The sequence below is a fragment of the Lygodium microphyllum genome, chromosome 1, assembly GCF_053477565.2.
Source record: "Lygodium microphyllum isolate KBCC chromosome 1, Lygodium_microphyllum_v1.1.10, whole genome shotgun sequence".
Classification (NCBI taxonomy): Eukaryota; Viridiplantae; Streptophyta; class Polypodiopsida; order Schizaeales; family Lygodiaceae; genus Lygodium; species Lygodium microphyllum.
In genome coordinates, this window is record NC_141135.1 from 148,228,947 (window position 1) to 148,252,087 (window position 23,141).

The window sequence follows — 23,141 nt, forward strand, 5'->3', positions numbered from 1 at the left end:
TGTGAAAGACACAGAGTATACCAAAGTTCCTAGAGATTGAGGCAGGAGGTCACTCCTTTAGGCAGCAAGTCATTGTGATGGGGCAACGAGGACAGTGCCTATGATGGCACGACTTTGGGCATCAGGCAGCAAATTGTACACGTTTCAGAGCCAAGGCGACTCCACCAAAAAGCTCATAGGTGGACACTAACGGCTTCACACGGATCCCGAGACGACAAAGAGAGAGATGACAGGGGGGCGCAGCCAGCTCCTCAGACGCAGCCGTGGCAGCAGGGAGTAGGAGGGCGAGCGACGCCCCCTTGGCAGAGCACTCTACAGCCCCCCCGCCAAACCTCCCCTCACTAACCCTGGTCCACAACCCCCCCTTTCCAGGGGCACCAGCCCCTCCCCCCCCCCCACACCCGCCACGTACCTCCGACCATCCCACCACTACTCGATCCTCTTTCCCCCCACCACCTCCCCTGCCAAGCACCCCCCTGATCCACACCCAGTTCAAGTGATCCCCCCCACAGGAGGTGATGAGCCACACACGCCTATATCCTCCTCGCACCAACAGTTTTCCCCCTCCCACACAACCACCAACTCATCTGCCCCTACCGCCCATCACACTTTCCCGAGACAGCCACCACTATTGCCACAGGAGTTCTTCTGCAGTGGCCCATGGTCCTACCTGAGAGTTGCGGAGCGCGGAGAGTTTCCACTACCTCTAGAGGTGGGGATCTTCGTGGTTCGCAAGTCAAGGAGGGGCAAGGTCCATCTACTAGCACCATTGAATGGACCAAACTATGCTTTTTTTCTTCAGTCCTCTCACTCAAGGGATTGAACGATGACGTAGAGAGAGGAAGAGTTGAAGAGTCAGGTGGCGAATCACATCTCCCAATGAATGGAAGAAGGACTAGCACTCTTTGCACAGCACTGGCCTGGTTGCATGATGGACATTAACTGGTGTGGGCTGGTGCCAAGGTCCCACACTTGAGTATTATCTTTCGAGCCCCTCCACAGTGGAGAGCTCCGAACGATGTGACTGAGTGGCCCTTGGCACACGGGCGGCCCGTTTCTACCAATGTACAGAGTCATGACTCTCAGCATGGCTGATAGATGCATTGATAGTACCACCTGGAGCATCTATCACCCCTATGGTTCGACCGAGGACCACCATGGGAGACTGGAGTTCGCTGTCTAGATCTGCGGCAAAGCGTACTTGCATGCCCCATAGTTTTTCCTCTTTGTCAACAGGTTCCACACCAAACAGATGCCTATTCGGTCAGTCGCAGGTTTCCCCATGAGCTTACACCTTTCATCCTAGAATGTGAATAGTCTCCACTACAATGGGATACGTGATTCTAGGAAGTTGATTGTTCAGCAGAAGCTACAGCCTACCCTTGTCGGAAGGATCGACATCTTACTTCTACAAGAGAACAAGCTCACTCCCACCTAGGCCCACCGGGTAGTGAAGGTATTCCCGGGCAGCTCGCACACTTATTGGGAGTATGCCATAGGTGCCCACGGCAAGAGTGGAGGCGTATGCACCCCTATTGGCCCGAGTCTCACCGCCCATGTATGAGACCACGGGACAATAGTGGTAGGGAGGATTCTATGGATCAGATTGGATATTGGGGACTCGTGCCTTGGAGTCCTCAATGTCTATGTCCCTACAGAGATTACAGCACGCAGCACGTTTTGGGTAGACATCGTGGAGGGACTCCCAGAGGTGGACTCATGGATCATTGGAGGAGACTTCAATAATCTCGAGACTTTGAAGGACTAGCAAGGCAGAGGCAGAAACTACCAAGGCATGGCTGGCGAGGAGGAGGCATGGAATGTCTATCTACTAGCAGTAGGAGCACGTGATGCCTGGAGAGACCCTGCCTTCTATAGGAGAGAGAAGTCCATAAACTTCTCTTGGGGATACAAGTAGCTAGATGGAGTCCTGCTGGAGCAGTTGGATAGGTTTTATGTGGGAGAGTGGGGAGGCTCTCGAAGAGGCTAGATTGGAAAGTTGGCGAGCACCACGTTGTCCGATCATTGCCCGGTTCTCCTGACACTAGATCCCCCAACATCTTCCCTAGACACACGATCCTGTCAGATCCCCGACTCGATCTATAGGAGGAAGAAGGTGATGAGACAAATAGAGAAGATTTGGACCAAGGAGAGAGGCAAGAGGGACCAGATCGCAGAGGAGGTTGCAAAGGTCCTAGCTGAGCGGAGCAAAATCTGCCAAGAGGCAACCATACAGGCCAGGCAGCAGAGCTAGGAGGAGGAGAGCACTCCGGCGGGACCTTGCAACCACGCAAAGATTATTACAAGAGGCACCAAGGGATCCCACCCTCCACGCGCAGGAGGTGCGCGCACGAGCAACCATTGCTGGCCTAGAGAACAGGCGCTCAAAGTTCTCTTTCCGCACCTCAGTAGCTTTCTAGGCGCAGAAGGGGGACATGATGTGCAAGGAGTTTTTCCAGGTGCACCAGCCTCACACCTCAGGAAAGCAGATACATAGCCTTCGAGATCAGTATGGGAGGACTCGTTCTAGCCTAGACAAGGTAATGGAGATTGCTACCGACTACTACAGACGCCTTTTCCAGCAAGAGACAGCCTCAACTGGAGGACAATGATGTAGGCGGCATGTCTGGGATCACATCCTATCCCTCATCACAGAGGAGATGAGACACTCCCTCCTAGCCCCCTTCACAGAGAAAAAACTGAAGGAGACTTTCCATACACAAGACCAGCAGAAATGCCCGGGAGAGAAAGGCCTCTCTAAGGCCTTCTTCACTACCTACTGGGAAGTGGTGAAGGAACCCCTACTGATGGCCTTTCAGGAGATTTTCACTTCAGGACAGATGCCAAGGAGCCTTTCGGCAGGCCTTATCAGTCTTCTCTCCAAAGGGGGAGACCGGTTGGAGCTTTCTCAGTGGAGACCGATCACCTTATTGTCAGTGGCCTATAAGGCACTAGCAAAGATGATTGGTAGGCGCCTACGCCCCATACTTCCAGACATCATCCACGACACACATATAGGCTTTGTCCAGGATAGGAGCATCCTGGACAATGTATTCACCTTCTTTGAGGTGACAGAGTGGGCTCAACACAGTGGACAGAGACTGACCATACTACTCTTGGATTTCGAGAAAGCTTATGACAGGGTGAACTGGGATTTCCTAGAGGACACCATGGTGAGGTTGGGTTTCCCCCAAGCTTGGATTCGCGGGGTCTCCGCACTTTATAGATTAGCCACCAGCAAGGTCCTTGTAGGTGGTAGGCGAGGGGAGGAGTTTCGGCTGGAGAGATCAGTCCGACAGGGCTGCTCCCTGGCCCCGTACCTATTCCTACTCTTTACAGAGGCAATGTCTCACTTCCTCAGGTCACGTGTGAGCCGATTACGCAGCCTCCGAATTTCAGTGAGAGAGGAAAATGAGTTGTTAGACTCAGAGTATACAAATGATACAACACTCTACATGGAGGACGATAAGTTGATGCTAGAGAGAGTAAGGCTGACTCTTGAGATGTTCTATTCTGCAACGGGAGCAAAAATCAAGTGGCGAAAGTCGGTTGGTTTCCTCACAGACCCGGACTCTAGCATGGAGTGGGGTGTCCACCTGGGATTTAGATGGGTGAACACAATGCAGACCGTCCGGTACCTAGGGTTCCAAGTGGGACTCGACATCACTCCCGCCCAACAGTTTCTTCCAGTCCTCGATTCTATTCGGAGGAAGCTAACCTACTGGAGCATGGCTCGCCTCTCACTAGCTGGCCGAGCCCTAGTGGTTAGCCAAGTCCTCCTAGCGACGGCCTGATACATCGCCTCGTGTTGGTGCTTCTCCTCATCCTGCATAGAGCAGCTTCACCGCCAAGTGCGAAACTTCCTTTGGTCTGGGTCAAACAGCTCCAAGGATTCCAGGGCCAAAGTGGCGTGGGCAACCATCATACAGCATCGGTCAGAGGGAGGGCTTGGGATCATAGACCCACAATATCAGAGTATGGCCCTTCTGGGCAAGCTAGTTGTCCGCGGCCTCACACTGAAAGGGTAGACCTGGAAGGTCCTATTGCAAGAGGGTCTTCAGGATTGTAGACCGAGACTTAGCGATGAGTGGAGGCCATCCCTAAGATGGATCTTCACGTCAACTCAGATCACCCCCTCCAGATCACCTTTGCTACGCAACTTGCTCCGCGTGTGGCAGGGCCTCCGTAAGGCCCTAATCCACAGCCTCCCAGGCTGCTAGGAGGAGATAGACCATCAGACGACGATCTGGAACCCCCAGGTCAGGGATTGGGAAGGGGCACAAATTGGCAAGCGCCCCCACATCCAGTGGGCTGGTTGGGAGGCTAGCCCGGCTCGTACCATCAGGACATGGCGAGAGGTGTACAGGATGGTGGACGAGGAGATATTGCAGCGAGTATCAGGCTGCCAGAGAGGAGTGGAGTTGAGGAGAAGGAAGATAGACGCAGCAATACCTCAGGAGTGGCTTGCTCCCCTAATACGAGAGCTGATAGAGCCCGGGGAGGTATAGGCCACTTGGGACCTTCTTCACCGTACAGAAGGGGGGGGCGTCTAGCTCTTGACAGAGGGCAGCAAGATAAGGGGATAGTTGTCTTTTCATGGAAAAGGATCAAGGTGATTGGCCCTCAAGGGAAAACATGGCGGCTAGACCCCTTTATCTTTTGGCAGGAGCTCAGGGAGTGGCGCCTCTGAATCTGGGAGGGTAGGCCACTTGATGAATTGGAGTGGGATCCGGGAGAGTGGCTATGGCCGGCCACTGCAGTCGCCAAGAAGCCACCGAGGTTCTTGGAGTACACCACTAGGACTGGAAGACACATACTGATGGAGGAGGATATGGATTAGGCACCATCACATAGCAAGCACCAGGCAGAGCACAGCATCACGAAGTCTTTTCGGTGGACCTTTTGGTGCTGCCTATGGGACAACTGGAGGCCAAGGAGAGTATCATATTTCCTATGGCTGGTGGCATATGGAGGCTTGGCGGTGAGAAGCTGGCTTGCCCAGATGCAAAAGGAGGGAGGTTGTAAGTGCTGCACACAATAGCCATTGGAAAACCCAAAGCACTGCCTTCGGACATGTGAGGCGACGCAACTCGTGTGGGGAGGAGCATGCCGCATCCTTCGCCGTATAGCACCCAGCCTTGGATGTATCTCATGGGGAGCTTTTTGCTGGCAGGCGGTCAGCCAGGGCCGTCACCTTCTGTATGAGGCCGGAATGCAGGACATGATATTTATTATCGAGGCAAGGTCATACGCAGTGGTCGGTTTAGAGGCTCTACCCATCTGCCAAGTTCTAGAGCCCACAACAGACCGCTCTGAGGTATGGGAGATCATAGGGAGTCTTGCTGGTTGGCATATCCTCCGCCCGAGGTCCTGCTACCACTGGCTTCATTCATGCGAGAAAGAGAAGGAGCTGCTGAAGTTTAAGCAACTGCCCACAAGCTCCACCCTGCCTTGCACACTGCCCTCTAGCTCTGCATGACTACACCAGCCACCACCACCCAGTAGTGCAGCTGCCTCCAACCCTCCATTGCTGCACTGACCTCCTGCGTGCTACCTGCATCCTGCCAACTCCACTGCCTCCTCTGTGAACGGCCCCTGCACGCTGCATGCAGCACCACCACCCCCAGGCACCTCCACCAGTGTTGTCACCTGCTGCCGCCGTACCTGTTGCGCTCTCTACCCCAGTCCGCCACACCTGTGTGTGCCACCTCAACTCCGCCATGCATCTCCTGCTCCACAATGCCGCCAGCTCTGCAGCCAACTCAGCCAACTGCCCGCCAAGTCCTGAACTCTGTGTGCGCATCTTGAGGCACCCACCATTTGGGGTTTTTGCCAAATTCACAGTCCACGTGAATCTACACTGGAAACACCAACATTGCACAATTTCTAAGAGATTTGTATAAGAAATTTAGGGCTTTTCAATATTTTGGCTCCCACATGCATCACAAGGCACATTACAGTTGCTGGTTACTGTTGGCACACGTCCCAAGGCAACATTTCAACAGAATTTCAAACTTTAAGGTATAAATTTCCTCAATTTCTTAAAAATTTTGAGAAGAAATTTGGGGATTTTGCCCAACATGCATTCCAAGACAAAGTACAAGTGTTATAGCATCATTATGTTGCGGTGTGTGTCATATTTGGCAGCGAATTTCCAGGATTTTCAGTAAAATTTAGGAAAATTCAGCTAATACACCAATATTTGTGGTCCCATGAGGACACGTGCACTCGGGGGCCATCTTTATTTAGTTACTTCTACAGATGACTACTCAAGGTATACATGGGTGTATGGGCTAAAAGTAAAATCTGATGTGTTTATGCATTTTAAACATCTTATTGGAAAGCTTGAGGCTGAAACTGGCTTGGGTGCAAATACTTCACATGAATATCGAGGGGAGATACATGTTGCATGCCTTTGAGACATTTTTGCTTGAAAATGGCATCATGCATCAAGCCACTGTTAGGATGACACCTCAGCAAAATGGTGTTGCTAAGAGAAAAAATCACACTTATGAAAATGACTTGTTCTATGCTTAAGAGCAAAGGGCTGGCACACAAGGTTTGGCTTGAGGGCCTTTAGTGTGCGAATCATGTCTTAAATTGTGCACCCACAAAGGCACTAAAGACGAACACACCATTTGATGCTTGCATGGAAAGAAACCCAAGATTGATTACTTTCAGCTGTTTGGATGCATAGTCTATGCACATGTTCCGAAAGAGCTTCGTCGAAAGCTTGATGACAAAGTAGTAAAATGTATTTTTATTGGCTACAGTTCAAAGAGAAAGGGCAATGGTTTGTATAATCCACACACAAAGAAATTATTTTTCAATCGAGATGTTATCTTCACTGAAAATGCAACATTTTCACATGATCTGTTAGAGATGCCAACCACCCATGACATAGGTTGTGACATTAATGTGACATTAAAGTGACATTTAATGTGACATTAAGGTAAATCAAGGGAAACATGCACGAGGATGACCGTCCGAGGTCTTGGGTGCCCGAACGGGGTTTAGGGAAGCCTAGAACCAAAGAGAGTCCAAGAATAGTAGGACTCACCAAGGTTTGACGGCTGGCAATCGGATCACGATGGGTCTGGCCAGCAATATACTAGGCAAGGCTGGGAGGTGAAAGGATCACTCGTGCTCATTCATCCTGACTGCTTTTCCTCTGGCTTTATGGTCTTCTTCAGAGCCTTGTGACATTGGTATCAGAGCATATGGTTCAAGGGACATGATTTGTCATCCGTCAGGTCGCCCGTCACTTGTCAGGTTGTCCGTCATCCGCTAGGTTGTTCGTCGCCCGCCAGGTTGCCAGTCGATTAAGGTCACCCGCCATCCGTCAGCCGTCGAAGACCTTTATTCAAAGTGGTAACTTGTGGTGTGCCACATCACGTAAGTGTGACACGTCGCGGGCAGAGGAAAGGCATGAGGCGAAATGTGATCCGACGATGGTCAACTGAGGCGAAACGTGAAAAAGGCGCCAAAACGTGAGACGACTGCTGTGCGTGAGGCGACTACTGTGGAATGGACAGAAAAACGTGATGGGACGGACGGGGGGAAAAAAAAAATGTCAAATGATACACGATTGAAGTCAAGAAACTTCATTTCCAGCATCACTGCTTCACGATTTTAGTCTGGGAAGGCAAAAATTGTTCCTTACTCTTCGAGTTTATTTACAAACCAGCAACAACTGCCTGCCATTAAAACCAGGGAAGTACTTTACTTTGTATGCAAATTTCTTATTTTTGCTTTCCAATTCCAATGTATTAATGGCAGAAAAAGGGAAAGAGAGAGTAATGGAAGATTCTAGTTCTGGGGACCACCCTATGGTAGATCCCCATGAACCAGAGATACAAGAAAAACAGTGGGAAGAATTTTTTGCTACACGAGAATAATTTGATGATCTTACTGCTCGTGTACAGGCTCAGGGGGTTTAAATGGAATTTTTAACTCAAACACTCACTGAAATAAAATCTCAATTAACTTTATTGTTAGAAAGAGATAAAAATAAGATAGAAACCTCGGATGTCCCATCTTCATCGAAAGATTTAGAAGTGACTATGCGAGATCCTAAGGAACCCCATCACAAGTTGAGGGATAATCCGGTTCTAAAGGATATGAAACCCCCTCAGTTTCACGGGGAGGAAAAAGATAGAAATAAAGATACAATCTTTAATTTCCTCCAAAAATGGAAAGATTTACATAAACTTAAAAATACTCCACCACATCTCCAAGCACTGGAGGCTTAGTTTAACTTTGGGGCCCAAAGCATATAAATGGTGGCGAACTTTAAAGGAGGCAAATAAAATACCTGAAACTTGGGCTCAATTTGAATCCGTCTTTTTGAAAGAATTCCTTCCTGAAAATGAAATGGAAAGAAATTGGAAAGATTGGGATTATGTCAGACAAAAGGGAAGACCCCTGCTGACATATCTGAAGAAATATCGTGAGATAATCCTCAAATTGGAAGGAATAGATGAATTTCAAAAAACAAGAGGATTCATTAGGGGACTAGATAAAGCTTGTAAAAAGGAAGTAAGAAGGAATTCACCTAAGACGCTGGAAGAGGCAATTAAATTTGCATTAATTAATGAAGATAGTATGCGTCCAGGTACACTCACTAGTCTCACTGATACGGAGCCCAAGTCTAAGGAATTGGAAACCTCAAAATTTGTAGGCAAATTTAAAAGGAAAATGCCATTTTTTAAGGGTAAAAAACAACCTTTTGAAAAGAAACCATATGTGAGGCCAAAGTTAAGTCCTGATGACTTTGATAAGGCCAAAAAAGAAAAGTTGTGTTTCAACTGCCTATCCCCTAACCATGCTGCTTGGAATTGCCCTCAAAAGAAAAAGGGGGAAGACAAAGGAAGGGATAAGGACAAGGACAAGGGAAAAGAAAAACAAATCCATGTAGTGCAGACCTTAGAATTAAAGGGGCATGAAAAGTACAAATCTTTAGAGGTCTTGCACATGGATGTACAACACAAGTGTTGTATGTCAACTTCTATGTGGCAGCCTACTTTTGGGCCACATGATTTAGTTAGAGTACATGGATTGATAGCTGGGAAGAGAGTTAGAGTCATGATTGATGACTCTGCTACACATAATTTTATAAACTATGCACTTGTCAAAAAATTGAAACTTCCCCAACAAAAGAGTGGGCATCAATATGTTGTTCGTATGATGCAAGGCCAAGACAATAAAATATGGGATACAATGGTATCCAATTTGGAAATTGAGATTCAAGGATATAAAGATAAACTTGATTTCCAAATTATGAGCATGGAAAGAGCTGATATTGCTCTAGGGAGGGAGTGGCTATGGGGATTGGAACCATCCTTAAAACGTAGTTACCATCATAATACACTGGAATTTGAAAGGGATGGTAAGACTTTTGTCATTCAAGGTGAACATAAAGTATCTGATAATCCTTTGCTGTGTTCTATTGAAGTTCAAAAGCTGATAAAGAAGGAAGTTTGTGAGGTATATATGTTATGGTCTCTTCCTATATAGAACACTTTCACTTTCTGTAATATAAAGCAACAATTTTCTTATGTTTGTGAGTTGAATGTAAATAATGAATTAAGTAGTTTGTTAGATGATTTTAAAGATGTCTTTCCTTCTGATTTACCAAGTGGCCTTCCACCAGATAGGGGTGATATAAATCACCCAATTGACACAAATAAGAATGCACACCCTATTTCTAAACCACCGTATAGGTTAAGTGAAACACAACATCAAGAAGTTGAAAGACAAATTAAGGATTACCTTGATAAAGGGTTTATACAACCCAATAATTCACCTTGGGCTTCACCAATTTTAATGGTAAAGAAAAAATATGGTTCTACGCGACTTTGTGTTGACTATAGAGCACTTAATAAAATAACGGTGAAGAATCAATTTCCTATGCCCAGAATGGAAGATCTTTTTGATCAATTGCAAGGGGCAAAATTCTTCACAAAGATAGATTTAAGATCAGGCTATCACCAAGTAAGAATTAAGGCACAAGATGTTCCCAAGACAGCATTTCGTACTAGATACGGGGATTATGATTTTTTGATGATGCCTTTTGGCCTCACTAATGCACCAGCTACCTTTATGAAACTGATGAATAATGTGTTACGGCCCTATCTAGGACATTTTGCAGTGGTCTTCTTGGATGATATCTTGATCTTTAGTAAATCAAGAGAAGAACATTTGGAACACTTACAATTAGTATTCCAACTGTTAAGAACACATTCCCTTTATGCGAAGAAAACTAAATGCGAATTCTTTGCACAAGAGGTCAAATATTTGGGGCTATTATCTCCAAAGAGGGAATCAACATGGATCCAGAAAAAGTAAGGGCAATTATTGAATGGCCATCTCCAAGGAACCTGGAAGAGCTGCAGATCTTCCTAGGTTTATCTGGATTTTATCGTAGATTCATTCGAGATTATGCCAAAATAGTTGTTCCAATGACAAACCAACTTAAAGGGAAAGGAAAGAGCTTCAATTGGGGAACAAACCAAAATGAAAGTTTTCAAAAACTTAAGGTAGCTATTGCTACAGCTCCAATATTATTAATAGTGGATCCCAATAAACCATTTGTGGTTGAAGCTGATGCCAGTGATAAGGCGATAGGCGCGGTCTTATTACAAGAAGGTCGACCAGTTGCTTTTGAAAGCAAGAAATTAGACCGTGCAAACCAGAATTATTCTGTTTATGAGAGGGAGCTATATGCAATAGTACATGCAATGAAGAAATTGAGGCACTATCTGTACGGTGCCAAACTTTTGATTTTATCGCATCATGAAAGCATTAAGTGGCTTAATGATCAACCGGATTTACACGGGCGTAAAGCCAGATGGACCGAACTCCTCCAAGAGTTCGACTATGAGATAAGATATAGAAAAGGAAAGTATAATATAGTAGCTGATGCACTCAGCAAAATGCCCATCATTAACGAATTGAGTTTTACTCAGTTCACCTCCAACTTGCTTGAATCTTTAAAAGAGAAATGTCAGGTTGATCCGGCATATTTCAACATATGGGAAGCAATAAAAAATGGGGATCCAAATGAAAGTACTTCTACTGACGAATGAATATCTGAGGATGTTCAACAAGGAAATGGAGCATCAGGGGTTGCTCAAACTGGATTCAAGTGGAAGAATTTTACCATTAATAATGGTTATCTACTCTACAAGGGTAGGGTATGTGTCTCGAAAGATACAAAAATAAGACGTCAGATACTCTTTGAGTGTCATGATACTCATAGCGCGGGACATCCAGGAGTTAATAAGACTTATAGTCTTATTAAAAGGCAGTTCTATTGGCCTGGAATGAATAAGGACGTCCTTGACTATGTGGTCAAATGTAATAAATGCCAGGTTAATAAAGCTCAAAGATTGAAAATGGGAGGACTTCTCCATCCACTAGAGATTCCTTCAGGAAAATGGGAGAGTATCTCCATGGACTTTATTGTTGCTTTACCCAGAACACAGAGGAGGCACGACTCTGTGTGGGTGATTGTGGATAGGTTAACCAAAATGGCTAGGTTTATTCCAACTTCAACTGATGTTAAAACACCAGAATTGACTAGATTGTTCGTAGAGAACATATACCGATTGTATGGCCTTCCGGCAAATATAGTTTTTGATCGGGATAGAAAATTTGATAGTCAATTTTGGCGTGCGGTATTTAGGAAGTTGGATACTAAACTTAGCATGAGCATGGCGGATCACCCGCAAACTGATAGGCAAACTAAAAGGGTTAACCAAATCCTTGAAGATATGCTTAGGGCATATGTAAGTAAAAGGCAAACAAATTGGGAAGAGTATTTACCGATAGCAGAGTTTGCATATAATAGTGCCAAGCACTCTTCCACTGGATATAGTCCATTTATATTAATGTATGGGTTTCAGCCCAGAGCTCCTTTTGCAGTAGGACTGCATAAGGAAAAGGTTCAGGCAGCTAAAGACTTTTTGAAGGATATGAATAGTATGTTAAAATTTGCTCAAGAAAATATTAAAAAGGCTCAAAATCGAGCTAGAGCATATGCAGATCCTCACCGGAGAGACATCTCCTTTGAAGAAGGAGAATTACTCTATCTTAAGGTGCCTAAACAAACTAAAACTATGAAAAAGGGACAATGTCCAAAGCTTTCACCAAGGTATTGTGGTCCTTTCATAATACTTAAAAAGGTGGGAGAACTGGCTTACAAGCTCCAACTACCTGCTGGTAGTAAAATACATCCAGTTTTTCATGTAAGTAAGTTAAGGAAGAAGCTGGGTGATTTGGATAATCTAATCTTAAATTATGATATTGAGGAGCTATTAAATGACCAATCTAATCCACATGAACCAGAAAGAATATTAAATGTTCGTAATAGACGAACAAGGAATACTATTTATCAAGAATGTTTGGTTAAGTGGAAAGATTGTTCAGAAAAAAGCTCAACATGGAAGCGAGTAAGTACTTTAAAGAAAAGGTTTCCCAATTTACAGTTAGACCTTCCAAGTATCATTTTCGAGGACGAAACCGATTCTTAAGGGGAAGGAAATGTGACATTAAGGTAAATCAAGGAAAACATGCACGAGGATGACCGTCCGGGGTCTTGGGCGCCCGAACGGGGTTTAGGGGAGCCTAGAACCAAAGAGAGTCCAAGAATAGTAGGACTCACCAAGGTTTGACGGCTGGCAATGGGATCACGATGGGTCTGGCTAGCAATATACTAGGCAAGGCTAGGAGGTGAAAGGATCGCTCGTGCTCATTCATCCCAACTGCTTTTCCTCTGGCTTTATGGTCTTCTTCAGAGCCTTGTGACTAGGTGATGTATTTTGGGGTCTTCTACCACTTTCTTTGGGGTCTATACCTATTGTAAATGGCCGGACAGACTTATTACAGCAAGTTATTGGTGCACAACATGCTCTCAAACAACAAGCACTTAATCTTGGATTGCCTCATGCAATAGAAGATGCAGTACAGCATGAAAGGGGTGTTGTAAATGCAGCTAAAACAATCCCTAGATGGCTATTACAAACTCTCCAAGAAAGTAAAATGGATGCTCCCTTATCTCAGCACACTAGAAGGGCTGCTAAACATGCAGCACATCATATAGGGAGACACATCTAGTTGATTGTCTGTGATGAGCATGTGTTCACGAGCTCACTGTTAGATGATGATGAGCCTACTTCCTTGGACGAAGCCCAACAAGATGTAGATTGGATGCATGCCATGCAAGAAGAGTTGGACTCTATTGCTACTAACTCTACATGTGGAATCCTGTGAATTTACTGCCTAGTAAAAAAGGTTACTGGCACAAAATGGGTTTTTTAACTCAAACGCAAGGCTGATGGCACTATTGGCACGTACAAGACATATTTGCTAGCAAAAGGCTATGCACAAAAAAAGATCATAGATTATGAGGAAACCTTTGCTCCTACATCTCATATGCATATAGTGAGATGTGTCATTGCTATGACTGCAAATTATGGATGAAAAGTTGGATATCAAGATAACATTTTTGTTCATAACATTGTATTCCAAGTTCTAAAGGTAACTTCTTCTTTGGCATAGAGGATTTGGTATCTATTTCATTTGAGCCAGTTCATCCCTAATATACAGTAATAACATCCTAGTGGTAAGACTTTGAATTTGGCTTTGTTTTTTTATCTATCTCGTTGAAACTAAACTTTCCCTACAGTTTAAGTAAAGGTGATTTCCTTCCCTACCCAACTCTACAATCATTTTCTTTGTAGGATTGGAGTCTACATTTAACCTCTTTACTATACTTGGAGCAAAAAGAGTGAGTATTTCCACAATCAATCAGGATTTTGAAAGGCTTACCCATATAAGTTGTTGGTATTTGGATAACAAAGCATTGATAACCAACTCCCTTGTTCTCAACCATCACATGAATGGTTCCACGTTCAACTTTGGTAATCTACATGAGGATGTTTATGTTTCACAACCTCTAAGGTTTATTTTGAAGGGAAAAGAGCACATGATCTACAAGTTGCATAAGGCTCTTTATGGTCTCAAAGGTCTCAAACAAGCTCCTTGTGCATGGTACTCTAAAATTGATACTTATTTGGCCAACAAAGGGTTCAAAAATAGTCCAACTGCTCCCACTCTCTACATTAAGATTGAAGGGGGGGACTTACTGGTTATCATTCTTTATGTGGATAATATGTTGCGCACCATACTTAAAGATGATAAAATTGTAGATTTCAAGGCTGAATTGAAACATGCATTCACTATGTCAAATATGGGCTATCTACACTACTATTTGCCCCATTTGAGGGTGGAGACGCAAGGGCCCCCTCTGAAGCTAAAGAAGTAGGAGCCTCCTTGAAGGGCAAAAAGAGTACATCCCCCTTTGAATCCCACTTACAAGAGATAGGGAATCTAAAAACTCATGAATCACAAACTCTGAATCATCGAATGACCAAGGAAGTGCCGTTGGTCATACCAAAGAAGGTATCTAGGGTATCGAAGATATCGAAGAACTCCTAGAGATGGCCTTCAAACTTGAGTAGTTGAGGGTGGGGAAAGGTGAGGCTCAGGCTGAGCCAAGGGCAAACAATAGTCAGACTCTCTCAATGGAGTGGATTGTGGAGCCAAAGTAATGGTAGGTGTCAAATAACCACTATCTTGAGAAGGAGCAAACTACCAAGGGGACAGTATCCAACAATCACTGTCTCTCGATGGAGCGAACTGCAAAACCATAGGTTGTGAAGGTGGCATTCCTGAAATCCTAGAAGAAGTAGAAGCAACCTCTGTAGCACATTGCAGTGGTTGCGAGGCAATTGCAATACCAATCGATCCTATTGTGTCTCGAAAGGGCTTAGTACGCATTGGATGCGGCTTATTGCCTTGAGCATCGAAATCCGAAAGCCGATGCAAAATAAACTCTATAGCCCAAAAGGAAGAGGTGGCACAATGGGTACTTGGGGATAGACACATATACTCCAAGGGTGTAGGGAGCAAAGGTCCATGTCCGTAAGTATCAGTGGGGGTTCTCGCAATGCCAGAAGAGGAACACCCAATGGTCTGTCCATCTGCATGTGGAGAAGTCATAGCACCGAAGTGTCAACTTGAAAAAGGGTGGGTGGGTGGAAGAGGGTATCTCTATCTCCTGGTGATGCAATGGAAATGAAGGGGGAAATCAGTAGATGATGCCAAATCCACAATCTGTCTTTGCATTCTCTAATGCAAGGGATCTTCATGGTTTACTGAGCACCTCTGGCTTTGATAACATGTCAAGAAAATGACAAAGAGACCAAAGAGACACTAGGGTTTGTGGAGAGAAACACTAAGTGTATATGGCAAACGCTAAGAGAGAAGAGAAACTCAGAACACAAGAAGAACAAGGTGATGATAGAATGAATCATGCTATGAAAAGAAAAGTTGATACAGCGAAGCCGTAGCTTAAAGGATAACTACACTGTCTTGCAAGAATCAGGTGGTAGTATTTGTGGAAACTTGCACAGTGAAGGGAGTGAAACACAATCCTTCGGGCAATGGGCTATCAAAGTAATCACTATAAGGTGAAGAATAATTGCCAAGGGAGCGAACTGCAGTCCTTTGATGCCGTCGGAGATGTGGAAGATGATCACAAGCTGCTATCAAGGGAGCAAACCGCAATCCTGGGATGTCAAGGAGTGGCCTGGGCAGCAAAACCCAAATCCTAAAGTGTGTCAAAGCTGTCAAACGCAGGGAGAGCAGCCCAAATGCTGATGCCAGAAGAAGGGACAGCCACCAAGAGGGTAAACGCAGCCTGTGAAGGTCTATCAACCCAAAAACGCAAGTATCTAGGGCTGCAAAAAATGACCCCAAACGTGGGGTGATGCCAAGCAAGAAGATGAAGACGCCAAACTAGGGAAGGTGACACTAGATATGGAGATCTCCAGGCAATCAAACGCAAATCTTGTGAAGCCTGAAGAGAGTGGAAGAGGTCGCCAGCTATGGAGGATTGATGCCAAGGTAGGAGTGCTCTCGCCAATAGTCTAATGATGGCGCCAACAAGATGGAGTCTCCAAACGTAGGATCTGAGTGATGGAACAAGGCGCCTACAGAAAAAGAGGGAGGGTGACCACGAACTGCCATGTCTTCCAATAAGGGTATGGACAATTAACGGAGGAAGAGGGGTGAAGAATGACTGAGGTAGTATAGAATGAATGAAGTGACTACCTATTTAAAGGCATAAGCTATCTAGGGTGGCGCACCACTATGTAGACGCCCATTGAAAAAGTGACCACAATGTGAACGCTAGCCCTTTTAGGGATTGTTAGTATGAAACCCTAAATGAAGTGTGTAAACTAAGGAAGCAGTTTCTCAACACCTACCTCGTCTTGTGAGGCTAAGTACAAGGCAGCCTTCATAGCAACAATGGAATATGTATGGCTACGTAGATTATTGGTTGATTTTTATATATCATTGGAGAGTCATACACCCATTCTTCCAGCAATCAAGTGCTATTGCTGTGGCATAGAATCCATGTTTCATGCTTACACAAAACACATTGAGATACATTACCATTATGTCAAAGAGAGATGCTATGCAAGAGAGATCTGCTTGATGTATGTTCCCACACAAAAAAATGTTGCAGACATTTTCATCAAAGTGTTACCACATGAGAAGTTTCAAGCTTTTCGAAAGTCTTTAAACTTATTACCCTTTGGTGATTGATCATCCTTGTACTTCATCACACTAGCACTGCAGGGAGGTATTAGAATTTATTGATTTTGGGCAGTGCCCAATGTAATTCCTATGGTGTGTACACTTATTAAAGTGTCAATGTAGGATGTGTACACCTAGTGTCTTAGAACATTGAAGTAGTAACACTAGGCTCTAGAGTAAATAAACCTAACTCTAGTTAGCTGGTGGAAGACTCGTTAGGTCAACCCTTGACCTAAATATTAGTTGTACTTTCACTCTACCTTTCAGTTCAGCAAGTACACTATGGTTAAGTTCACACACTGTCACTACCTCTCGTTTCTCTCTCCTCCAAAGCTAGTGCCATTTCTCACAAACAAATGGTCAACATTGCACAAAAAAAGCTCTCTATCACTCTGATTGACGATGGCACAATGGAAGAGAAACACACAAAGAAAAGAAAGAATATGGATGAAACACAAAAGAACAAAGAAAACACTGATCTAGAGACGTTCATACAAGACTACACACAGTCAACCCCTGCACACTGTGGAACAATGAGGCTGTCGAATTCATGGCGAAAATCTGACTAAGAAAGATGAGCAAGAACAGACCAACCTCTTTGAATGCCAAAAGATGGCACCAAAAATTAGGCTGCCCAAGATGACGACAAATGTGCCCAACTGCCCACATGGCTAAAATAGTGATGCACTCCACTAAGTAATCAGTGTGCAACATGAACAGGCTAAAATGGGCTGGTGGATAAAATGAAGAAGAACCCTAATCTCCACCTAATGCGCCTAAAATGGAGAAGAGTAATATACAAGAATGAATGTTTGAAAGCTCCCAAGGTTCTATTATGACTCAAACTGAGGCTCACAAGCAGTAGATGTACATAGAAGAAACATAGAATAACATGTCTGCTCACAACTTTGCCCTAATGCCATTGATGAGTGCCCACACTTGCTCTCACCAAAAATGGCACTTTGCATGACAAGATTGTTAGAAATGCATTTTAACAAGTGCCCACATGCATCATGATCCTGATCTCGACCCAAATGGTGCTTGCATGTCCATAAAACATTGCATGCATGCTCAATTACTGTTGTACATCCACATACAAAGTTATTTGCTGCATCATACAGCCCTTATCATGCAAATTTATTTGCTATTTTTGACAGCAAGGAAATGATTGTTCTCCCAACGGCTTATAGCCATCCAATTGACCCATAGTTGTCAGGTACGAAAAGTACGGTAAGATACGATCAAATACGGTACTAAATGGTACCTTGAGATTTTATAAGGTACAATACGATATTAGTACGAAAAAAAAAATTTAACTTCATTATTTTGAACTATAGATGATAGAACTGTGTTTAAAGTCTAAATAGCAATGCTATTGGAGTATTTAAGATGAATACTTGAGGGTAACACACCAAAACCTCTATAGCATATGCCGCATGCGCAACATGCGCTACAACTTACAAGTGCATACATAGGAGTGGATACATCATACATGAATGATCATATAAATAAGAGGCATGTATGCTTGAGAGAGAGAAGGTTGAGAGAGAGAGAGAGAGAGGCGAGAGAGAGAGAGAGAGAGAGACAGATGAAATGACATGAGATGCTTTATTAACGTCTACAAGCGGCCAAAATGACCTGTGAGACCAACAATTACCAAACAAACCACCAAAGGTTTTGGTAAAAGATTTATGAATTTTGTTATGCTTTTGTTTGGAGTTGCTAAGGCTAAAGTAGCTACCAATGGTACATTCACTAATTCACTAATCAATAGGATTAAGCTACTTGATGATTCTCAAATGTTGCTGAATTTATTTATTGATGACACTAACATATTGTGAAAAATGATGGAACATCAATTAGAAACGTTTGGAACTACTTGAATACCTTATGTATGGCCTTTGGCTCTAGAATGAATCATAACAAAACATATATGAGGAGTCTAATCAAGCTTCCACCCCCTTTCTTGGTTGATCGATCAAGGCTACAAAATCACCACCACCACCACAACAACAGTCAACAACCCAAACCACCACCACCAACAACAACCACACCCACCAAAAAAGAAAAAAAAATGCTTGTTTTTTTGTACGAATTCGTACGGTACGGTACGGTGCAGTACAAACCGTATAGTATGAACCAGTTCGTGCTACGTACGAGTGCAACTATGGATTGACCAATTAGTAAAATAACCCACCCAAAAAAAAAAGGCAACAACAACAAGAGGAGGAGAAAACACCTAAAAGATGTGGATATTTACCTCACAACCAACAAATACTGCTATGTGAGTATTTAAAGAATACTCTTGATTACCTGCCTAATGACTTACCTTTTCAACAGGACCAAACATTACAGGTATGAGAAGGCTATTATATTCCCATTAATCCAAATCACATAATAGGACCTTTGTTAAAAAACAGTGAGCAAATTATGCACCAACTGTATTTTGGAAAAGGTTTGACCATCAAACCTGATTAGCACACACTAACCAAATCATATATCAACTGTATCTTGGAGAAAGATTTGACCATCTAAACTGATTATAGAAAACCACCTATGAATGTGATGATTAAGCAAAGTACCACATACCATTACAATATTTGGGAAAAGGCCTATATCATATGGATGCCGATAAATATGTCCTGCTTTTCCAGCGAGCCAATGAGCTCTCACCCCTTCATGGTACTACATGGAAAAACAAAGCCAGTATGTAAAGTTAGTCTGAACTTTATGATTATACTCTTTGGTGATAATACTTATGATAAGGTGGAAGAAACACAGCATCAACTTAGTGTTAACACATATTGTCTTATCTGTGTGCTCCATACTTATGTGCTGTGATACTGAGCATCTTTTAGAGTCCTTTGCTCTATGCACTATCATGCACACCATCATTGGTGGTTGAATAGTACTCTCAAAGTACTTTGTTTCATATGCTCCCCGATCATGAGAAAACATGTGAATAGAATAATTTGCTAAGGTTCAGGGTTCTTCACTCGTCTCACATTTTGCATTGATCTTGCTTTAAAGCTTATGCTTCATTGACACACCACATCCATACTTGTGAATTCCATCTAAACTCCTAGTCCCATATGCTAATTCAACTACTGTTAAGTATTAGCAGCAGCCACAATCGAACAGCTACTGTTAGGTATATTCAAAGACATAGATATAACCTCAAAATCAGGGTAAAGTTAATGTTTTGTCATTCTTCTCCACTATTACAGGCTTCAAGACTAGCATTTGGTGCCCTAAACAGGTCCTTAACAGTACGGAAAGGGCTAATTCTTTGCCACAATCCCCCACAGATATAATAGTTGTTTCTACCCGCATCAAACACATCGCCTGCAAAAACTGACTAGATAGCAAAACTCAACACAAGCAGCCATTGCTGACCTTGGCAAAGACAAACTGAAGAAACAAAATGAAATGCAACAGCCAACAGCCTTTAGATATCGTACAATAACCAAAATCCCCAAGGACAAGCCATCCACAGTCAACCAGATAAAATCCCAGACCTAGCAACTAAGCAAGCGTTGACCTTCTGGATTCAATACTTCAGCTCTTAGTACCAGCCTCAGGAGACTGTTCTAGAGTATGCCATCAATCCGTTTTGACTGTTGCCAAATTTGTTGTGTTTTACTATTTACAACATTGTGTTAATAAGTCCAGTGCTGCCCACCCTGTGTGTCTACTCTCTACATTCAGGGTTCACTCAAGATTCTAGCTGCAGAATGTTTACCCTTCATAGCTGTTACATTAATAAGGTAATTATGGGAGACAGGCGCAAGGGATGACCGTCCAGGGCCTTGGGCACCCGAACGGGGTCAAGGGGAGCCTAGAAAGTAAGAGAGTCCAAGAATAGTAGGACTCACCTGAAGTTTACGACTGGCAATCGGATCACGATTAGGGGGGGCAGCAACCTTCTAGCCGAGACTAGGTGGCGAGACGAGGAGAGATCTCTTGTGCTATGGTATGGAGGACAGAACAAAGGCATTGGCAGAAATTTTGGAAAGGATGTAACGCTGGTATCAGAGAGTCGGGCTGTGTTCTGACGAAGGGCTTTTTCGTTCACACTTCAGCTAAAGACGAGGAAGCAATAGCTGTAGATTGGCGTGACTGACAGGGGCTTTCATGACGAGTTCCGTCTGACGCTTCCAGCTACAGATTGGCAGGATACAAATCCAGTGAAGGCATCACCAGCATGGACGATGCAAGACGTGTCATAGTGATCACATTAGTTCATATGTGATCTGGAAAAGGGGGGGGTTGTTTAATTCCATCCTCATCCTACATCTCTGCCCGACAAGCCTTATTCCCACGCGATCGGCACAATTTGGAGGAAAGTTGAACTGTTCCTCACGTCTTTTGCTATCACTAAATTGTAAAGGCCATCAACATATGGCCTATCACCGTAATCAGGGAAGTACCTCATCTTGTACGCAAATTTCTTATATTTGCTTTCCAATTTCAGTGTATTAATGGAGGGGAAAGGGAGAGAGGGAGTAATTAAGGGTTCTAGTTCCACGGACCACCATATGGTAGATTCCCATGAAACAGAGATACAAGAAGAACAATGGGAAGAATTTTTGGCACACGAGAACAATTTGATGATCTAACTACTCGTGTGCAGGCACAGGGGTTTCAAATGGAATTTATAACTCAAACACTCACCAAAATAAAATCTCAATTAGCTTTATTACTAGAAAGGGATAAAAATAAGCTAGAAACCTCGGATATTCCATTTCATCGAAAGATTTGGATGTAACTATGCTAGATCCTAAAGAACCCCACCAAAAATTGAGGGATAATCCAGTCTTAAAAGATATGAAACCCCCTCAGTTTCACGGGGAGGAAAAAGACAAAAATAAAGATACTATCTTTAATTTTCTCCAAAAATGAGAGGATTTGCACAAACTTAAAAATACTCCACCACATCTCCAAGCACTGGAGGCTAGTTTAACTTTGGGACCAAAGGCATATAAATGGTGGCGAACTTTAAAGGAGGCAAATAAAATACCTGAAACTTGGGCTCAATTTGAATTGGTCTTTTTGAAAGAATTCCTTCCTGAAAATGAAATGGAAAGAAATTGGGAAGATTGGAATTATGTCTGACAAAAGGGAAGACCCCTGCTGACATATTTGGAGGAATATCCTGAGATAATCCTCAAATTGGAAGCAATAGATCAATTTCAAAAGACAAGAGGATTCATTAGGAGACTAGATAAAGCCTGTAAAAAGAAAGTGAAAAGGAGTTCACCTAAGACGCTTGAAGAGGCAATTAAATTTGCATTAATCAATGAAGATAGTACGCGTCCAAGTACACTCACTAGTCTCACTGATACGGAGCTTAAGACTAAGGAATTGGAAACCTCAAAATTTGTAGGCAAATTTAAAAGAAAAATGCCATTTCTTAAGGGCAAGAAACAACCTTTTGAAAAGAAACAATATTTTAGGCCAAAGTTAAGTCAAGATGACTTTGATAAGGCTAAAAAAAAAAGGTTGTGTTTCAATTGCCTATCCCCTAACCATGCTGCTTGGAATTTCCCTCAAAGGAAAAAGGGGGAAGATAAAGAAAATGATAAGGACAAGGGCAAGGGAAAAGAAAAACAAATCCATGTAGTGCAGACCCTAGAATTAAAGGGGCATGTAAAGTATAAATCTTTAGAGGTTTTGCACAAGGATGTACAACAAAGGTGTTGTATGTCAACTTCTATGTGGCAACCTACTTTTGGGCCACATGATTTAGTTAGAGTGTATGGATTGATAGCTGGAAAGAGGGTTAGAGTCATAATTGATGAATCTGCTACCTACAATTTCATAAATTATGCACTTGTCAAAAAATTGAAACTTCCCCAACAAAAGAGTAGGCATCAATATGTTGTTCGTATGATGCAAGGTCAAGATAATAAAATGTGGGATACAATGGTATCCAATTTGAAAATTGAGATTCAAGGATATAAAGATAAACTTGATTTTCAAATTATGAATATGGAAAGAGCCGATATTGCTTTAGGAAGGGAGTGGCTATGGGGATTGGAACCATCCTTAAAACGTAGTTATCATCATAATACACTGGAATTTGAAGGGGAAGGTAAGGCTTTTGTGATTCAAGGTGAACTTAAAGTATCTGATAATCCTTTGTTGTGTTCTACTAAAGTTCAAAAGCTAATAAAGAAGGAAGCTTGTGAGGTATATATGTTATGGTCTCTTCCTGTGCAAAACACTTTTACTTTCTGTAATATAAAGCGACAATTTGCTTATGTTTGTGAGTTGAATGTAAGTAATGAATTAAGTGGTTTATTAGATGAATTTAATGTGTTTCCTTCTGATTTATCAAGTGGCCTTCCACCAAATAGGGGTGATATAAATCACCCAATTGACACAAATAAGGATCTACACCCTATTTCTAAACCGCCTTATAAGTTAAGTGAAACACAACACCAAGAAGTTGAAAGACAAATTAAGGATTACCT

At 43.3% G+C, this 23,141-nt stretch overlaps 1 protein-coding gene across 6 annotated transcripts in view; it reads right to left on the bottom strand.

Annotated features, from left to right (window-relative positions):
* Positions 1-23,141, bottom strand: part of LOC148041799 (DHHC-type zinc finger family protein) — a 98,471-nt gene that overhangs the window by 6,670 nt on the left and 68,660 nt on the right. For 5 of the 6 annotated variants that reach the window (XM_087682542.1, XM_087682527.1, XM_087682513.1 and 2 more), the window contains one exon: positions 19,255-19,350. In XM_087682542.1, the coding sequence (XP_087538668.1) occupies positions 19,255-19,350 (96 nt within the window). Of the gene's footprint in view, positions 1-18,552; positions 18,650-19,254; positions 19,351-23,141 lie in introns of all 6 variants that reach the window. The other variant, XR_015691547.1, reaches the window with a different exon arrangement.